The 16,470-nt window shown below is 44.3% G+C and overlaps 1 protein-coding gene across 8 annotated transcripts in view; it reads left to right on the top strand.

Annotated features, from left to right (window-relative positions):
* The window catches only part of dop1a (DOP1 leucine zipper like protein A), a 352,103-nt gene that overhangs the window by 166,387 nt on the left and 169,246 nt on the right, over nucleotides 1-16,470 (top strand). For all 8 annotated transcript variants that reach the window (XR_013499663.1, XR_013499664.1, XM_078230041.1 and 5 more), the window contains 3 exons: nucleotides 10-284; nucleotides 2,827-2,979; nucleotides 14,787-14,887. Coding sequence is in view for 6 of the 8 variants with exons in the window: in XM_078230041.1 (XP_078086167.1) it covers nucleotides 10-284; nucleotides 2,827-2,979; nucleotides 14,787-14,887 (529 nt within the window). In the remaining 2 variants the exon portion in view is untranslated. The remainder of the gene's footprint in view (nucleotides 1-9; nucleotides 285-2,826; nucleotides 2,980-14,786; nucleotides 14,888-16,470) is intronic.

Below are 16,470 nucleotides of genomic sequence, written 5' to 3'. Positions count from 1 at the left end.
TTTCTTTAGATTTTGATCAGGTAAAGCCCCCAATCTGGCTCCAGACTCTCATGACTGCCTGCTGTTTTGCCAGTGATTTCAGCATTCAGAGTATTGCCATTTCACTGGTGCTAGACTTAGTTGGTTTAACTCAGTCAGTTGCTGCTGTTAGTGGAGAAAACCTGAACAATCTTGAGCCAGCACAGCCCAGGAGTCCAAGCCAGGGAACAGTGGCCGTCGTCATCATGCCACCACTTACACAAGGAAACCTCAAGTATATGACTCAAAATACCGAATTTTTCAAGGTGAGTACAATGAATACAAGGTGAGAACTAGTTTTGATAAAAGGTCACAACCTGAAACAGTGACTCAGTTTCTCTCTCCACAAATGATGCATTAGGTTAGCTGCTGAATATTTCCATCATTTTCTGTGTTTATTACTTAACAGTTCACTATTGCTTCTGCATATATGTGGATAAATATATTCTACAGATTGTATAATGGATTCACAAATAAGCAGCTGCCATTTTTTCCTAATTTAAAAATCTGCTTTATGATTCTATTAGCAATTTGTTAGCGTCTGGATAAGTGGTTAATGCCTTGAACTTATAAATGTTGGGAAATTACTGCCTCGCGTCTCTTTCTGGCTGTGATCAGTGAGAAATAGAACAAAGAGAACAAAGAACAATACAGCACAGGAACAGGCCCTTCGGCCCTCCAAGCCCGCGCCGCTCCCTGGTCTAAACCAGACCATTCTTTTGTATCCCTCCATTCCCACTCTGTTCATATGGCTGTCTAGATAAGTCTTAAACGTTCCCAGTGTGTCCGCCTCCACCACCTTGCCTGGCAGCGCATTCCAGGCCCCCACCACCCTCTGTGTAAAATATGTCCGTCTGATATCTGTGTTAAACCTCCCCCCCTTCACCTTGAACCTATTACAACACACAGTAATACAAATGTTTTCTGTAAAGTAGTGGGGCAATAAATGTCTGCAAGAAACCTGGGGGGGCGGGGGGGGGGGATTTTCCCATCCCTGATGCACTGATTTTGTAGCACAGTGGGCTCGGAGACTCGAGCAGAGGGCGTTTCGCATGTTCCCCGTTGGGCGCCGTGACCTCCGTGAGTCTCCAGCAGCTGGATTTCCGACGCTGTCAGCTCCATGCCAGAAATCGCCATGGAGCTGGGTCGGGTACCAGGGGATGAGGCGTGCCCCCTAGGCATCGCCAGCCTGGCAGTATCAGCCTTGGCCCCTGGCACGATCCAAGGGGCAAAATGCTAATGCCCAGGGAGCACCTTGGCACTGCCCACCAGGCAATGCCAAAGAGGTGGGGCCTCTGGGGGACCGATTGGTGTGGGTGGGGGATCCCGCTGCCATTTTGCATTCAGGCTGAGTGTCAGAGGGAGGCCAGCGATCGGGGCTGGGCATGAGGGTGGGCAGTGGCAGGAGGGGATTCAGCCTGCTGGGCGGGTCGGGGCTGTGGGGAGGGTGGCTGGGGCTACTAGGGTTTGGGGGGGGGGCGACTCCAGGTGGTCCAGGGGTGGGGGCAGTGGTGAGGCTGGCCTGGACACATCCTGCGGGGGGGGGTCAGCGATTGGGCCATGGGGTTTGCACAGCCAGCGATGCAGGTGTTGCGGGGCTGGCCAACGATCAGGGGGCCGACAGTGTGGCCTACTGCGCCTTCACCAATCTCAGCGCTGACAGATTGGTACGTGCACAATGGCCCGCTCAACACTATGCTGCTGGCCTCTCTCGCGGAAATAGGCGCTGCCCACTGACTTTCAGCATGATTCACATTGTGCACTGCAGAGTGCACTAAAGTGAAACTCCCGCTGAAAAAAGCCAGTGTGATTTACTCCAGATTTTACACGAATCCGACACTTAGAATTTTTGCCCCCCCCACCGGAGTGCAGCATAGAACAGTTGCAAATTGTCCAGTAAGCTAGTCCATTGATTTGGAGAGGCTTAACCAGTTGAACTTTTGAATTAAAATAGTCCAGTCGTAACTGCTTTTGTTATGTTCACCTTAATGTGAAAAAACAGCTTAACAATTCATATTTGGCATTATTTCATGAGTTTGCTTAGCTTGCTATCAAGGAAGCATTGGTGTGAAAGACATGAATATCCAGTCTAAATTACAAAGGAATGCTATTGTGCATTCCTGGGAGTTGTAACTACAAGGCATAGGACAGCAAAAATTGGCTCCTGTATAGATGTTCTGATAACTTATAGGTGTGGCTAAGATGGCTGGGCCCAACACAGCATCTATGAAAAATACAAATTTGTAACTGAAATTAAAAGAAATTTGAGTTTAAGGATGCATTATCATAAATAGCTAGCAAATAATTTATGTATGTAACCACAGTATTGGATATGTGCAAGCAAATTGATTTATGGCGAGGTGGAGTCAGTGAGGCATAGTGGTAATGACTAGTAATTCAGAGGTAGGACTATGCTTTGAGGACATGAGTTCAATCCTGCCATAGCAGCTGGTGGAATTTTAATTAATGAATTCAATGAATAAATCAGCTCAGTACTTTCTTGAAGCCATTAGAAATGGACAGCAAATGTTATCGTTGCCTGCAATGCCTACATTCCATGAAAGAATATATTTTTAAAATTGAATAGTGTCACTGGGACAGAGTTAGCAGCAATGAGATGCAATAAATATTCTCATCTCCAGAAATTTTTGTAAGTATGATCCTACTGTGAAGTTAATTTCAAAAATAGTGTACTGCACCAACCATGCTTGCGATGTGGACCTCCAGTTAAAAGAGATTGTTAATCTTGTGCACCATTAACAATTAAAATATAATTATCAATTTTTTTGTTTCCTTTTCCTATTAAAGCAAGTGGCAGTGATACTTTGGAACCAGCTTGGTGATAAAACTCCACAGCATTATCAGAGAAGTGTGGAACTATTTTACCAACTGCATAATCTCGTCCCATCTTCCACCATCTGCGAAGATGTCATTAGTCAGCAACTCTTGCACAAAGACAAGGTATGAGCATATGTGTAGCGAATTGGGAATTTTTATTGTTGTCAGACATGCATGAGATAATCATGTGCCCTGTACGGAGCTCACCACTACAGAATTTACTGCTTTTGAAAATCCATGGCCAGAACAATATTGTGGTCTAGAAATTGGGCTTTTTAAAAATCAGATACAACATTAATGTCTTCAAAATGGTGGGTAGGATGTGTGCGCACAGTTCCGACAGGAACAGCAGTACTTATTATATTGGTCAAGACAAAAATACACTCTTTACCCATATCTGAAGGAGACGATGTATTCTTTGCATTTTAAAATAAAGAGCTAATGCTTGCTTGAGACCTCTGCTCAAACATTAGTTTGCCTTGAGGCAACTGGTACCACAAAACAACTACAGTAAAAAAGGCATGGTTTAGCTGAACGTGGATCTGGGAGGAGTAATTTCTAGACCTGTACCTTGATTATTAATAATACATTTTAATAGGGGGAGATAATGATATAGTGGTAAAGTCAATGGGCTAGTAATCCAGAGGCCCAGAAAAATGCTCTGGGACAATCCCACCACAATAGTTGATGGAAATTAAATTCAATTAATAAATCTGGAATTTTTTTAAAAAAGCTAATCTCAGTTAACCTCGTGGTGACCATGAAACCATCATCAAGTGTCTTCTATCTTTACTTGGTTTGGTCTACATGTGAGTCCAGACCGACAGACTCTTAAAGTCCTCTGAAATGGCCTATCAAGCCACTCAATTGTATCAAACTGCCAAAAAGGAATGAATCAACCTTGGGACCGGGAATGACAACAGCACATCCAGCCTTGCTGACCCTGCAAAGTCCTCCTTAATAACATCTGGGAATTGTACCAAAGTTGGGAGAGCCGTCGCCCAGATGAGTCATGCAGCAGACTGACATAATCATACTCATCCATGCAGACAACGTCCCACATATCACCATAAATGAGAATCCTCAACATTGAGTCCAGAATCTCTGAAATCTCATAGTATCAGGTCAAATGTGGGCAAGGATACCTCTTGCTGATTGCAACCTATTTCACCCCCCCCATCAGCACTCCTCCCTATTGAGCACCAATTGGAAGAAGCATGGAGGGTGCAAAGGGCACAGAATGTACATTGGATTGGGAACTTAAATGTGCATCACTGAGAGTGGCTCAGCAGCAACACTAATGACTGAGCTGTTTGAGTTCTGAAGATGTGGAGATGCCGGTGTTGGACTGGAGTAAACACAGTAAGACGTCTCACAACACCAGATTAAAGTCCAGCAGGTTTATTTGGTAGCAAATGCCACTAGCTTTTGGAGCGTGCTGCTCCTTCGTCAGGTGGAGTGGGAGATGTGCTCACAAACAGGGCATACAGAGTTTGTGTCTCAATCTATAACCAGCATATTCCACTCTACCATTACCATTAAATCGGGGGATCAACCCTGGTTCAATGCAGTGTGCAGAAGGGCATGCCAGGAATAGAACAAGGCATACCTAAAAATGAGGCACCAACTATAATACAGGACTATTTGCGAGCAAAACAGCATGCAATAGACTGAGCTAAGCAATCTCAACTAACAAATCAGAACTAAACTCTGCAGTCCTGTCACATCCAGTTGTGAATGGTGGTGGACAATTGAACAATGAATCAGGGGATGAGGCTCCACAAATATCTTTATCTTCCACGATGGGGGAGCCCAGCACATCTGTGCAAATAACAAGCCTGAACCATTTTCAGCAATCTTCAGCCAGAAGTGCCGAAAGGATGATCCATCTTGGTGGTCTCCTCAGGGCCTCAGCATTACATATGCCAGTTTTCAGCCAATTTGATTCACTCCGTGTGATATCAAAAAACAGCTGATGGCACTGAATGCTGCAAAGGCTGTGGACTGTGCCAACAATCTGTGTCAAGTACTTGCCCCTAGCCAAGCTATTCCAGTAAAGCTACAACACTGGCATTTGCCTGACGATGTGAAAAATTGCTCAGGCAGGTCCTGTCCACAAAAAGCAGGAGAAATCCAAACTGCCCAAGTTCTGCTGCATCAGCCTGGACTTTAATTGTCAGCTAAATGATGGAAGGGGTCATCCACTTGGTTCCTGATCTCATCACAGCCTTGGTCCAAACATGGACAAATGAGCTGAGCTCAAGAGCAGAGGTGAAAATTCTGTCTCAACATCAAGGCAACTTTTGACCAAATGTGGCATCAAGCAGCCCTTGCAAAACTGAAATCAATGAGAATCAAGGGAAATTGCTCTACAAGTCTGGGCAGCATGGTGACACAGTGGTTAGCACTGCTGCCTCTCAGCGCCAGGGACCCGGGTTTAATTCCGGCCTTAGGTGACTGTGTGGAGTCTGCACATTCTCCCCATGTCTGCGTTTCCTCCGGTTTCCTCCCACAGTTCAAAAATGTGCAGGTTAGGTTTGTTGCCTCTTATCTGCCGCACAATCTGTTTTAACCCTCATACGGTGGACAAATAACTGCGAGTAGACGTCTTATTAGTACAACCAATATTTATTTAAGACACACAATCAATAATCCCCCCCCCCCCCCCCCCCCCCCCCCCAACCAACGATAAGTTATGGAAAATACTAAAGTTCAAGTCCAAAACAAGACCTTGACTTAACTTTGCGTGACTGGCAAGTACCCAAGCAGATATTGGCCTTTATCTGTGCGCTGGTCTCAGTAGTCGTCTGCGTGGTCTGGTCCTTTGGTCTGGTCTGGCACTCTGGCTCTGGTCTTCCTTCCTTCTTGGGTGTGGTGGCTCTCCTTGTGCTGGTCGTCGCTGGCAATGTTCACCGTGGTTGTAGCTCGTTCGTGGGGTCAGCGAGAGAGAGAGCTTCTTCTGTTCTGCAGCAGCTTTTATCCCTCCTTGGTTTCGTCTCTTGATTCTTGTCAATCAATCGATCAGGGCTTGATCACCCTGATCGATAAGAGTCCAATCAGGTGCTGCCACACCGATCTCTGGGTGAGTACCCAACGGCCATGCCTGTAGGTGCTGGAGGCACATAGAGTTCACACCTTCGCCCCCCAAACAAGGGGCCACGGCACCCTCCTGTCTGGTACACAACCCAGTGTGACCAGAAAGTCTCTTTCATCCTGGAGATGAAACATATCCTGTTTGTTCACTCGTCAGGGTTGCAGCCTGTTTGTCTCTGTCTTTAGGTTGCAGCCTGTCATTTTAGTTTTGCCCAATTGTCCCAGAGTGCTTTGCAAATCGCCATTTTAGATGGCCTGTTTGGCCACAGGTTGATTGGCCATGCTAAATTGCCCTTGAGTGTCAGGGGGATTGCCAGAATAAGTACGTAGTGTTACGGGGATAGGGTGTGGGTGGGGTTATGTCAATTCAGGTTCGATGGGCCAAATGGCCACCTTCTGCTCTGTAGGGATTTTATGATTCTATGGTTGGAGCTGTTTGAGGTCAATCACCTCAGTCTCAGAACATCATTCTGGGGCTACTATCTTTAACTACGTCATCATGACATCAGATGTGGGGATGTTTGCTGACCATTCATGACTCCTCCAATTCTGAAGCATTCCATGTCCATATGAAGTAAGACCTAGACCAGATTCAGTTATGGGCTGATGTGGCAAGTAACATTTATGCCATACAAGTGCCAAGCAAGGACCACCTTCAACAAAGAATTTTAACAATCTCGTCTTGACGTTCAGTGGCATTATCATCGCTGAATCCCTTGCTATCAACATTCGGGGGGGTGGGGGGTCATCATTGATCAGAAACTGAACTGGACCAACCATGTAAATGTTGTGGCTACAAGTGCAGGTTAGAGGCTGGGAACTTGGTGGTGAGTAACCCACCTCTGACTCCGCAAAGCTAGTCCACATGTCAGGAGTGCAATGCAATACTCTCCACTTTCCTGGGTGGGAGCTGCCCCAGCAATATTTGTGAAGCTTGACGTTATCCAGGACAGAGCGGCCAGTTTGATTGGCACCCCATCCACCACCTTAAACTTTCTCCACCACAGCGCATAGTGGTAGCAGTGTGTACCATCTACAAGATGCTCTACAGTAACTCCCCAAGGCTCCTTCAGCAGCACCTTCCAAATCTGCAACCTCTATCACCTAGAAGGACAAAGACATATGAACATCAACACCTGTAAGTTTCCTTTCAAGCCACATACTATCCTGACTTGGAACTATATCGCTGTTCCTCCACTGTTGCTGGGTCAAAATCCTGGAACTTGCTTTCTAACAGCACTGTGGGTGTGCCTGCAACGTATGTGCTGCAGTGACTCAAGAAGGAGGCTCACCACCACTTTCTTGAGGGAAAGCTGGACTAGTCAGTGAAGTCCACGTCCTGTGACAGAGTGGGGAAAAAGATCTTTTTACAATAAAAGTGCACATTGCTTGATGAATCTTCAGATGCTTACTTTTGGAAGTTTGTCCCTTCCTAGGAGTAATAGGTTAGTAAATAAATAGGATTTTTTTTTCTATATAGAAAATTGTGAAATCTCAAGAAATACTTGAATCATAGTGTTTTACGTCACAGAAAGAGGCCATTCAGTCTGTCCTATTCCTCGCGGAGCAGCCCAGTCAGTCCATTTCCCTGATATAACCCCCAGCCCTGTAAGTTTATTTACTTCAAGTGTCTATGCAATTTCCTTTTATAAGTATTGATTGTCTACGCTTCCACAGAATAGAATCTCTACAGTGCAGAAGGAGGCCATTTGGCCCATCGAGTCTGCACCAATCACAATCCCACCCAGGCCCTATCCCTGTAACCCCACTTATTTACCCTGCTAATCCTTCTGGCACTAAGGGTCAATTTATCATGGACAATCCACCTAACCTGCACATCTTTGGAGTATGGGAGGAAACTGGAGCACCCGGAGGAAACCCATGCAGTCTTCTGAGAAAGTAGCGGCGTTGGTGGGCTTTCTTAACTATAGTGTCAGCATGGGGGGGACCAGGACAGGTTGTTGGTGATCTGGACACCTAAAAACTCGAAGCTCTCGACTTTTTCTATTTCATCCCCATTGATGTAGACAGGGGCATGTTCTCCTTTACACTTCCTGAAGCCGATGACAATCTCCTTCGTTTTGTTGACATTGAGGGAGAGATGGAGTATAATGTAGGGAAATGTGAAGTTGTTCATTTTGGTCAAAAGAATAAAAGAGCTGAATATTTTTTTAAAATGTGAAAAACGTGTAGGTGTAGGTGTTGTGATAATATAAGCGCAATTATATTGTTTTTCTTCTTGTTTAAGAGAATTGTTTAAAATTTCGGATTTATTATGCCGGCAGCCAGTGTGTCATGAAAACATTTAGCTCAAGGGTGTGAAAGCAAGTTAAGAACTAATTTTCAGCTAGGAATTTGTTACTTAGAACTAATGGACTTTTGTGCGTACAAGAAGTTTCCCTGGGATTTCTAATTAAAGTTAATAGAATCATGAGAGAAACTGGGTTACAGCAGAGAGAAAGGAACTTTTGCAGTTCTAGCTGTGAGTCTGCTGAAGACTGAGGTCTACAAGTGGCGTTGTGACAAGTGGCATTCCTCCGGGATCAGTGCTGGGACCTTTGCTGTTTGTAATATATATAAATGATTTGGAGGAAAATGTAACTGGTTTGATTAGTAAGTTTGCGGACGACACAAAGGTTGGTGGATTTGCGGATAGCGATGAGGACCACCAGAGGATATAGCAGGATATAGATCGGTTGGAGACTTGGGCGAGAGATGGCAGATGGAGTTTAATCCAGACAAATGTGAGTTAATGCATTTTGGAAGGTCTAATGCAGATAGGAAACATACAGTAAATGGCAGAATCCTTAAGAGTATTGATAGGCAAAGAGATCTGGGTGTACAGGTACACAGGTCACTGAAAGTGGCAATGCAGGTGGAGGAGGTAGTCAAGAAGGCATACAGCATGCTTGCCTTCATCGGCCGGGGCATTGAGTTTAAAAATTGGCATGTCATGTAGAAGCTTTGTAGAACCTTAGTGAGGTCGCACTTGAAATATAGTGTTCAATTCTGGTCGTCACACTACCAGAAAGATGTGGAGGCTTTGGAGAGGTACAGAAAAGATTTATCTGGATGTTATCTGGTTATGGAGGGCATTAACTATGAGGAGAGGTTGAAGAAACTTGGTTTGTTCTCACTGCAACGACGGAGGTTGAGGGGCGACCCTGAATGAAGTCTACAAGATGATGAGAGGCATGGACAGAGTGGATAGTCAGAAGCTTTTTCCCAGGATGGAAGAGTCAATTACTAGGGGGCACAAGTTTAAAGGAGATGTACGAGGCAGATTTTTTACACAGTGGGTGGTGGGTGCCTGGAACTTTCTGCCGAGGGAGATAGTGGCTTTTAAGGGGTGTCTTGACAAATACATGAATAAAATGGGAATAGAGGGATGTAGTCCCCAGAAGGGTAGGGGGTTTTAGTTAAGTCGGGCAGCGTGGTCGGTGCCGGCTTGGAGAGCTGAAGGGCCTGTTCCTGTGCTGTAGGTTTCTTTGTTCTTTGTACAAGCTGCTCTAAAACAAATTTTCTCTCTGAAAGCTTCAATACTGTTAACAGAATTTATAGCAAGTATATTTAACTGTATATTTTACAGTTGCTAACTATTTAAAATGGCATTTAAGTCTCTCGGAGGAACATTGCTTATTTGGAACCAAAACAGTCACAAACTAGAAAGTAAAGTTGCTTCCTTTTATTTTTACATATTGGTCATTTGTTAATAGTTAAGCTGCTTCATTTGTTAGAGTTATATTTAAACTGTTATTAAATAAAGTTTCTCTATTTTTAAGAAAATATGCACTTGTGTTGGAGGTGGTACAATGAATGTTTACTAAATTGTTCCCGGGGTGAAAGGGGATTGTCACATGACAAGCTAAGCACATTTAGTCTATTTTTGCAGGAGTTTAGAAGAAAGAGAGGTGATCTCATTGAAATCTGAGAAATTCTGAAAGGGCTTCATAGGGTAGATACTAAGTGATTGTTTCCACAGGTTGAGGAAACTAAAAAGCAAGAGCACACCCTCAGGATAAAGAACCGATCCTTTAGGACTGAGATGAAGAGAAATTACTTCATTAAAAGGGCTGTAAATCTTTGGAGTTCTCCATCTTAGAGGGATGCTTGATATTGAATAAATATAAAACTGGGATAAACAGATTTTGGTGTCTCAAGGAATAAAAAAGGGATATCAGAAACAGCAAGAAAAAAGAGTCCAAGATAAGCCATGATTGTGTAGAATAGTGGAGAATGCACCCCCCCCCCACCCCCACTCTGTCTGTCTGTCTGTCTGTCTCTCTCTCTCACCCGCAAACACATCGTGCAGACACACACACACACACACACTCTATGTACGTACATGCGCACACAGACTCACTGCATGCATCGCCCTATGTGCACCACCCACCACATGGAAGCATTCCTGTGCACGCCTCTTCTGCATGTGCACACCACCCCCCATGAACGTGTGCACCCCCCCCCCCCCCCCAACACACACACTCACTCTATCCACACACACACTCACCCCACACACTCTCACTCACCCACACAATCTCATACACACGTACCCCATCCCCCCCCACACACACACAATCATAGGAAATAGGGGCAGAAGTAGGGCATTCAGCACTTCAAACCTGCTCCAATGTTCACTTTGCTGTCTGTTTGTGTTTGAGTTCCATATTCCCATCTACTCCCCGATAACCTCTCTATTCCATTGCTTAGCCATAATCAATCTACTGCTGCCTTAGAACATAGAACATAGAACATTACAGCGCAGAACAGGCCCTTCGGCCCACGATGTTGCACCGACCAGTTAAAAAAAAACTGTGACCCTCCAACCTAAACCAATTTCTTTTCGTCCATGAACCTATCTACGGATCTCTTAAACGCCCCCAAACTAGGCGCATTTACTACTGATGCTGGCAGGGCATTCCAATCCCTCACCACCCTCTGGGTAAAGAACCTACCCCTGACATCGGTTCTATAACTACCCCCCCTCAATTTAAAGCCATGCCCCCTCGTGCTGGATTTCTCCATCAGAGGAAAAAGGCTATCACTATCCACCCTATCTAAACCTCTAATCATCTTATATGTTTCAATAAGATCCCCTCTTAGCCGCCGCCTTTCCAGCGAAAACAATCCCAAATCCCTCAGCCTCTCCTCATAGGATCTCCCCTCCATACCAGGCAACATCCTGGTAAACCTCCTCTGCACCCTCTCCAAAGCCTCCACATCCTTCCTGTAATGTGGGGACCAGAACTGCACACAGTACTCCAAGTGCGGCCGCACCAGAGTTGTGTACAGTTGCAACATAACGCTACGACTCCTAAATTCAATCCCCCTACCAATAAACGCCAAGACACCATATGCCTTCTTAACAACCTTATCTACTTGATTCCCAACTTTCAGGGATCTATGCACACATACACCTAGATCCCTCTGCTCCTCCACACTATTCAAAGTCCTCCCGTTAGCCCTATACTCAACACATCTGTTATTCCTACCAAAGTGAATTACCTCACACTTCTCCGCATTAAACTCCATCCGCCACCTCTCGGCCCAACTTTGCAACCTGTCTAAGTCTTCCTGCAAACTACGACACCCTTCCTCACTGTCTACCACACCACCGACTTTGGTGTCATCAGCAAATTTGCTAATCCACCCAACTATACCCTCATCCAGATCATTAATAAATATTACAAACAGCAGTGGCCCCAAAACAGATCCCTGAGGTACACCACTTGTAACCGCACTCCATGATGAATATTTACTATCAACCACCACCCTCTGTTTCCTATCCGCTAGCCAATTCCTGATCCAATTTCCTAGATCACCCCCAATCCCATACATCTGCATTTTCTGCAGAAGCCTACCATGGTGAACCTTATCAAACGCCTTACTAAAATCCATATATACCACGTCCACTGCCTTGCCCCCATCCACCTCCTTGGTCACTTTCTCAAAAAACTCAATAAGGTTAGTAAGGCACGACCTACCTGCCACAAAACCATGCTGACTATCACCTATCAATTCATTACTCTCCAAATAACTATAAATCCTATCCCTTATAATTTTTTCCAACATCTTGCCGACAACAGAAGTGAGACTCACCGGTCTATAATTCCCGGGGAAGTCTCTGTTCCCCTTCTTAAACAATGGGACAACATTCGCTAACCTCCAATCTTCTGGTACTATACCAGAGGCCAACGACGACCTGAAGATCAGAGCCAGAGGCTCTGCAATCACTTCTCTTGCCTCCCAGAGAATCCTTGGATAAATCCCATCCGGACCAGGGGATTTATCTATTTTCAGACCCTCCAGAATATCCTGCACATCCTCCTTATCAACTGTAATACTGTCTATTCTACTCCCTTGCAACCCAGTGTCCTCCTCAGCTATATTCATGTCCCCTTGCGTGAACACCGAAGAGAAATTTTGGTTCAATGCTTCACCAATCTCCTCCGGTTCCACACATAACTTCCCTCTGCCATCTATAACTGGCCCTAAACTTGCCCTAACCAACCTTCTGTTCTTGACATACCTATAGAACGCCTTAGGATTCTCTTTAACCCTATCCGCCAAAGTCTTCTCATGTCCCCTTTTAGCCCTTCTAAGCTCGCTCTTCAACTCCCTCTTAGCCAATCTAAAGCTTTCTAGTGCACTACCCGAGTGCTCACGTCTCATCCGAACATAAGCCTCCTTTTTTTTTTTAACCAACAAAGAAACTTTTTTGGTGCACCACGGTTCCCTAGCCCTACCAATTCCTCCTTGCCTGACAGGGACATACCTATCACAGACTCGCAGTAGCTGCTCCTTGAAAAAACTCCACATGTCGGACGTTCCCAGTCCCTGTAATCTCCTAGTCCAACCTATGTTTCCTAATTCTCTCCTAATAGCCTCATAATTACCCTTCCCCCAGCTAAAACCACTGGCCCGAGGTTCATGCCTATCCCTTTCCATCACTAAGGTGAACGTAACCGAATTGTGGTCACTATCACCAAAATGCACACCAACTTCCAAGTCTAGCACCTGGTCTGGCTCATTTCCCAGCACCAGATCCAATATAGCCTCACCTCTAGTTGGCCTGTCTACATACTGAGTCAAAAAACCTTCCTGCACGCTTTGAACAAAAACTGACCCCTCTAACGAGCTAGAGCTATAACAATTCCAGTCAATATTAGTCAAGTTAAAATCCCCCATAACAATTGCCCTATTACTTTCACTCCTAAGCAGGATTGACTCCGCAATCCTTTCCTCAACCTCTCTAGAACTTTTAGGAGGTCTATAAAAGACTCCCAACAGGGTGACCTCTCCTCTCCTATTTCTAATCTCCGCCCATACTACCTCAACAGATAAGTCCTCATCAAACCTCCTCTCTGACACTGTGATACAATCTCTGACCAATAATGCTACCCCTCCCCCTCTTCTACCTCCTTCCCTATTTCGACTAAAACATTTGACAATATTCAATGAACCCACTTCCACAAACTTGTGAGGCAGAGTTCCAAAGTCACGCAACCCTCTGAGAGAGAAAGAAATCTCATCTTCATCCTACAGGAGCGACTCCTAATTTTAAAACAATACCCCCTAATTCTGAACACACCCACAAGAGGAAACATCCTTTCCACTTGACTTGTCAAGTCCATTCAGGACCTTGTATATTTCAATCAAGTCACCCCTTACTCTTCTAAATTGCAGTGGAAACAAGCCCAGCCTGTCCAACCTATCGTCATAAGACAACCCGGTCATTCCAGGTATCAATATAATAAACCACCTATGAACTGCCTCCAATGCATTTACATCCTTCGTTAAATAAGGAGACCAAAACTACGCACACAATTTGAGATGTGGTCACACCAATGTACTATATAACTAACACATAACATCCTTATTTTTATGTTCAATTCCTCTTGTAACAAAGGGTAGAATTCCATTAGCTGCCTTGATAACATGCTGTACCTGTATGCTAGCTTTTTGTGATGCATTCACTAGATACCTAATTCCCTCTGCACCTCAGAATTCTGCAGTCAATCTCCGTTTAAGTAATATTATGCTTTTTATTCTTCCTGCCAAAATGAACAATTTCACATTTTCCCACACTATACTCCTTGTGCCATGTGCCCCCCCCCCCCCCCTGCAAATGTATGCAGGACTCTGCTCGTCGCATACTTCCTGTTTTCTGCCAGCCAATCTTCTATCCAGGCTGATATGTTGTGCACTACACTGAGCTTTTATTTTTAGCAATAACCTTTGATGTGGCACCTCATCCAATGCCTTCTGGAATCAAAGTACTGTACATCAACAGGCTCCCCTTTATCCACAGCACGTTATTCCTTCAAAGAACTCTAATAATTACTGGACATTATGGAAATTGTTCAGTGGTGTTTTTGACCATTTCTTCCCCTACTTAAAATTCTGGTGGACGTTGTTGGCTTCAATGAGAGAAAGTATACATTTTCTCATGCAAATTTTTAGTTTAACTGATACTTTTTCCAGTCCAGGGATGAAGCATTAAGAATACAACCAAAACTGAATGTCTGATTTGAATTGTATAAGATCCTGAATGGACTTGCGAGGGTAGATGCGGGAATTTTTTTCTGAGGGTCATTAGTCTATGGAATTTTCAGAGAGTGGGGAAGGCTGGTTCGTTTAATTTATTTTGATAGACAAGAGTCAAGGTTAAGGGTTATTGCGGACAGGGGGTGGAGGGAGATACAAAGTGGAATTGAATTTGAAACTATAAGATCAGCCATGATATTGAATGGCAGAACAGCCTGAAAGGCTAATTGGCCCACTCGTGTTAAGTCTTCTGTTCCTATGTTTGAAATTGTGCTCGTCTTTTATTGTAGAAAATGCGTATGGAGGCACATGTCAATTTTTCAGTACTTTGGCACATTACTCGAGACCTTCTTATCAACAAGTCTTCCTCTTTTAATCGCACTTTTGACAGGTTAGTGAATTTGAAAGGTAAATTTACAATGATGTAATGGCATTTTAAACATTGACCTTTTAACTCCAAGGTGATTACTGTATGGTGTGCAATACATTTTCTGAAGCCTGATTTGATACATTTGTGGAACAGTGAAAGACTTTTCAGAATCTTCCTTGAGATTTAATACAATGGGCACAGATGAGTTCTATTCGATCTCTGAAAGGAATAATCTTGATAATTTTTTCTATCTCATTTTTAAAAAAAATAGTCATTTCTCATTCCAAATTTACTTTTTTAAATGGAATTCAGAATTATCGGTGTTTGTGGTTTGTAATTTAAGGGCAGGTGTTTCTTTTATTCAGGCTTTCACAAAACTAAATGCGTTACTAAATTTTGATGCTCACACAGAGGCTGGGATTCTCCAGCTCTCTATGGTCGGTTTTCTGGTGACGGAGGCAGGTCGCTATTGGCACCAATGGGATCTTCTGGTCCCACTGAAGTCATTGGCCATTTGTGTTGTTTGCTAGTGCACTGCCGGGGAACCCGCCACCTGATGGCAGACCTGCCTATGTCACCAGAAAACTCTTGTCTTTGAAAGTACTTAGACCAAAATCAGTTGTGAATGTTTTCATTTGCAAAGAGTCTTTCACTGGAATTTTTGCTGTACAACGGGAATGATAACTCGGGAAAAACTTTACATTGAAGCTAGATCTCAGAAAATTTGCTCAGCTGTACAAAGTTCATTACCTGCCATGGTTGAGTTGTAGATAGGCATGCAGTTGCTACGGAAACCAGTTAGAAATTGAGGTGTATTGTCAAAAGGATAGTAACGGTACAATTGCAATTTACTTGGGAGTTGTGAGGAAAACCTAGCATTTGACTACTATAAGGAGTACTTAGAGATGTTTGTATATTGTTAAAAAGGATGAGCAAGGACCACTGTCCTTGGGGAGAGATAGTAAGTATTAATTTGGGACCAAGTTGACTCTTTAAGATGACATTCCTGGTCAAAGCATCTTGTGCAGATTTCTCAACAGTTTGATTTGGAGACTGAAGAATTAAGCATAGTAATGGGGTTTGGGCTGAACAAAATAGAACTTTGACCAACTCTATCGATAATGGACTCTTGTATCTGGAGCAAATGGAAGTGTGACATCCAAGATAGAGGGTGTGAAGGAAAATACATCTTGCCACCAGTTCAAAATGATATGAAGTATTTTAGTACTTTGAATGCACTGATTATAGGGAATAATTTAAACAATGGTGAGTGACCACCTCCCATATACATGCTTCTGCACCCCAAGCACATTAAAAAAGCTAAGATAATTCAAGATCGACGAGTTGCAAGTCAGAGATCGGGCGTGGGCAGAGCCTGGGGCACATGGAGAGGCCAAGGAAAGGCAAAGGCATGGGGAGAGGCCGGAAGTCGGACGTGGGGGAGGGCTGGGGTGTGGGGGAGAGGCCGGAGGTTGGGTGCGGGGAGAGGCTAGAGTCCATGTCGTGTGGAGAAGAATGATTTCCAGTGACCAGGAAGATCTGAGAGAATGAGGTTCATGAAACAGCTTGGACAGCGATCATGAGGTACCATGAATAGAAAGTTG

This window comes from Mustelus asterias, chromosome 15 (genome assembly GCF_964213995.1).
Source record: "Mustelus asterias chromosome 15, sMusAst1.hap1.1, whole genome shotgun sequence".
Taxonomy (NCBI): Eukaryota; Metazoa; Chordata; class Chondrichthyes; order Carcharhiniformes; family Triakidae; genus Mustelus; species Mustelus asterias.
This window is presented reverse-complemented; position numbering and strand designations above follow the sequence as displayed.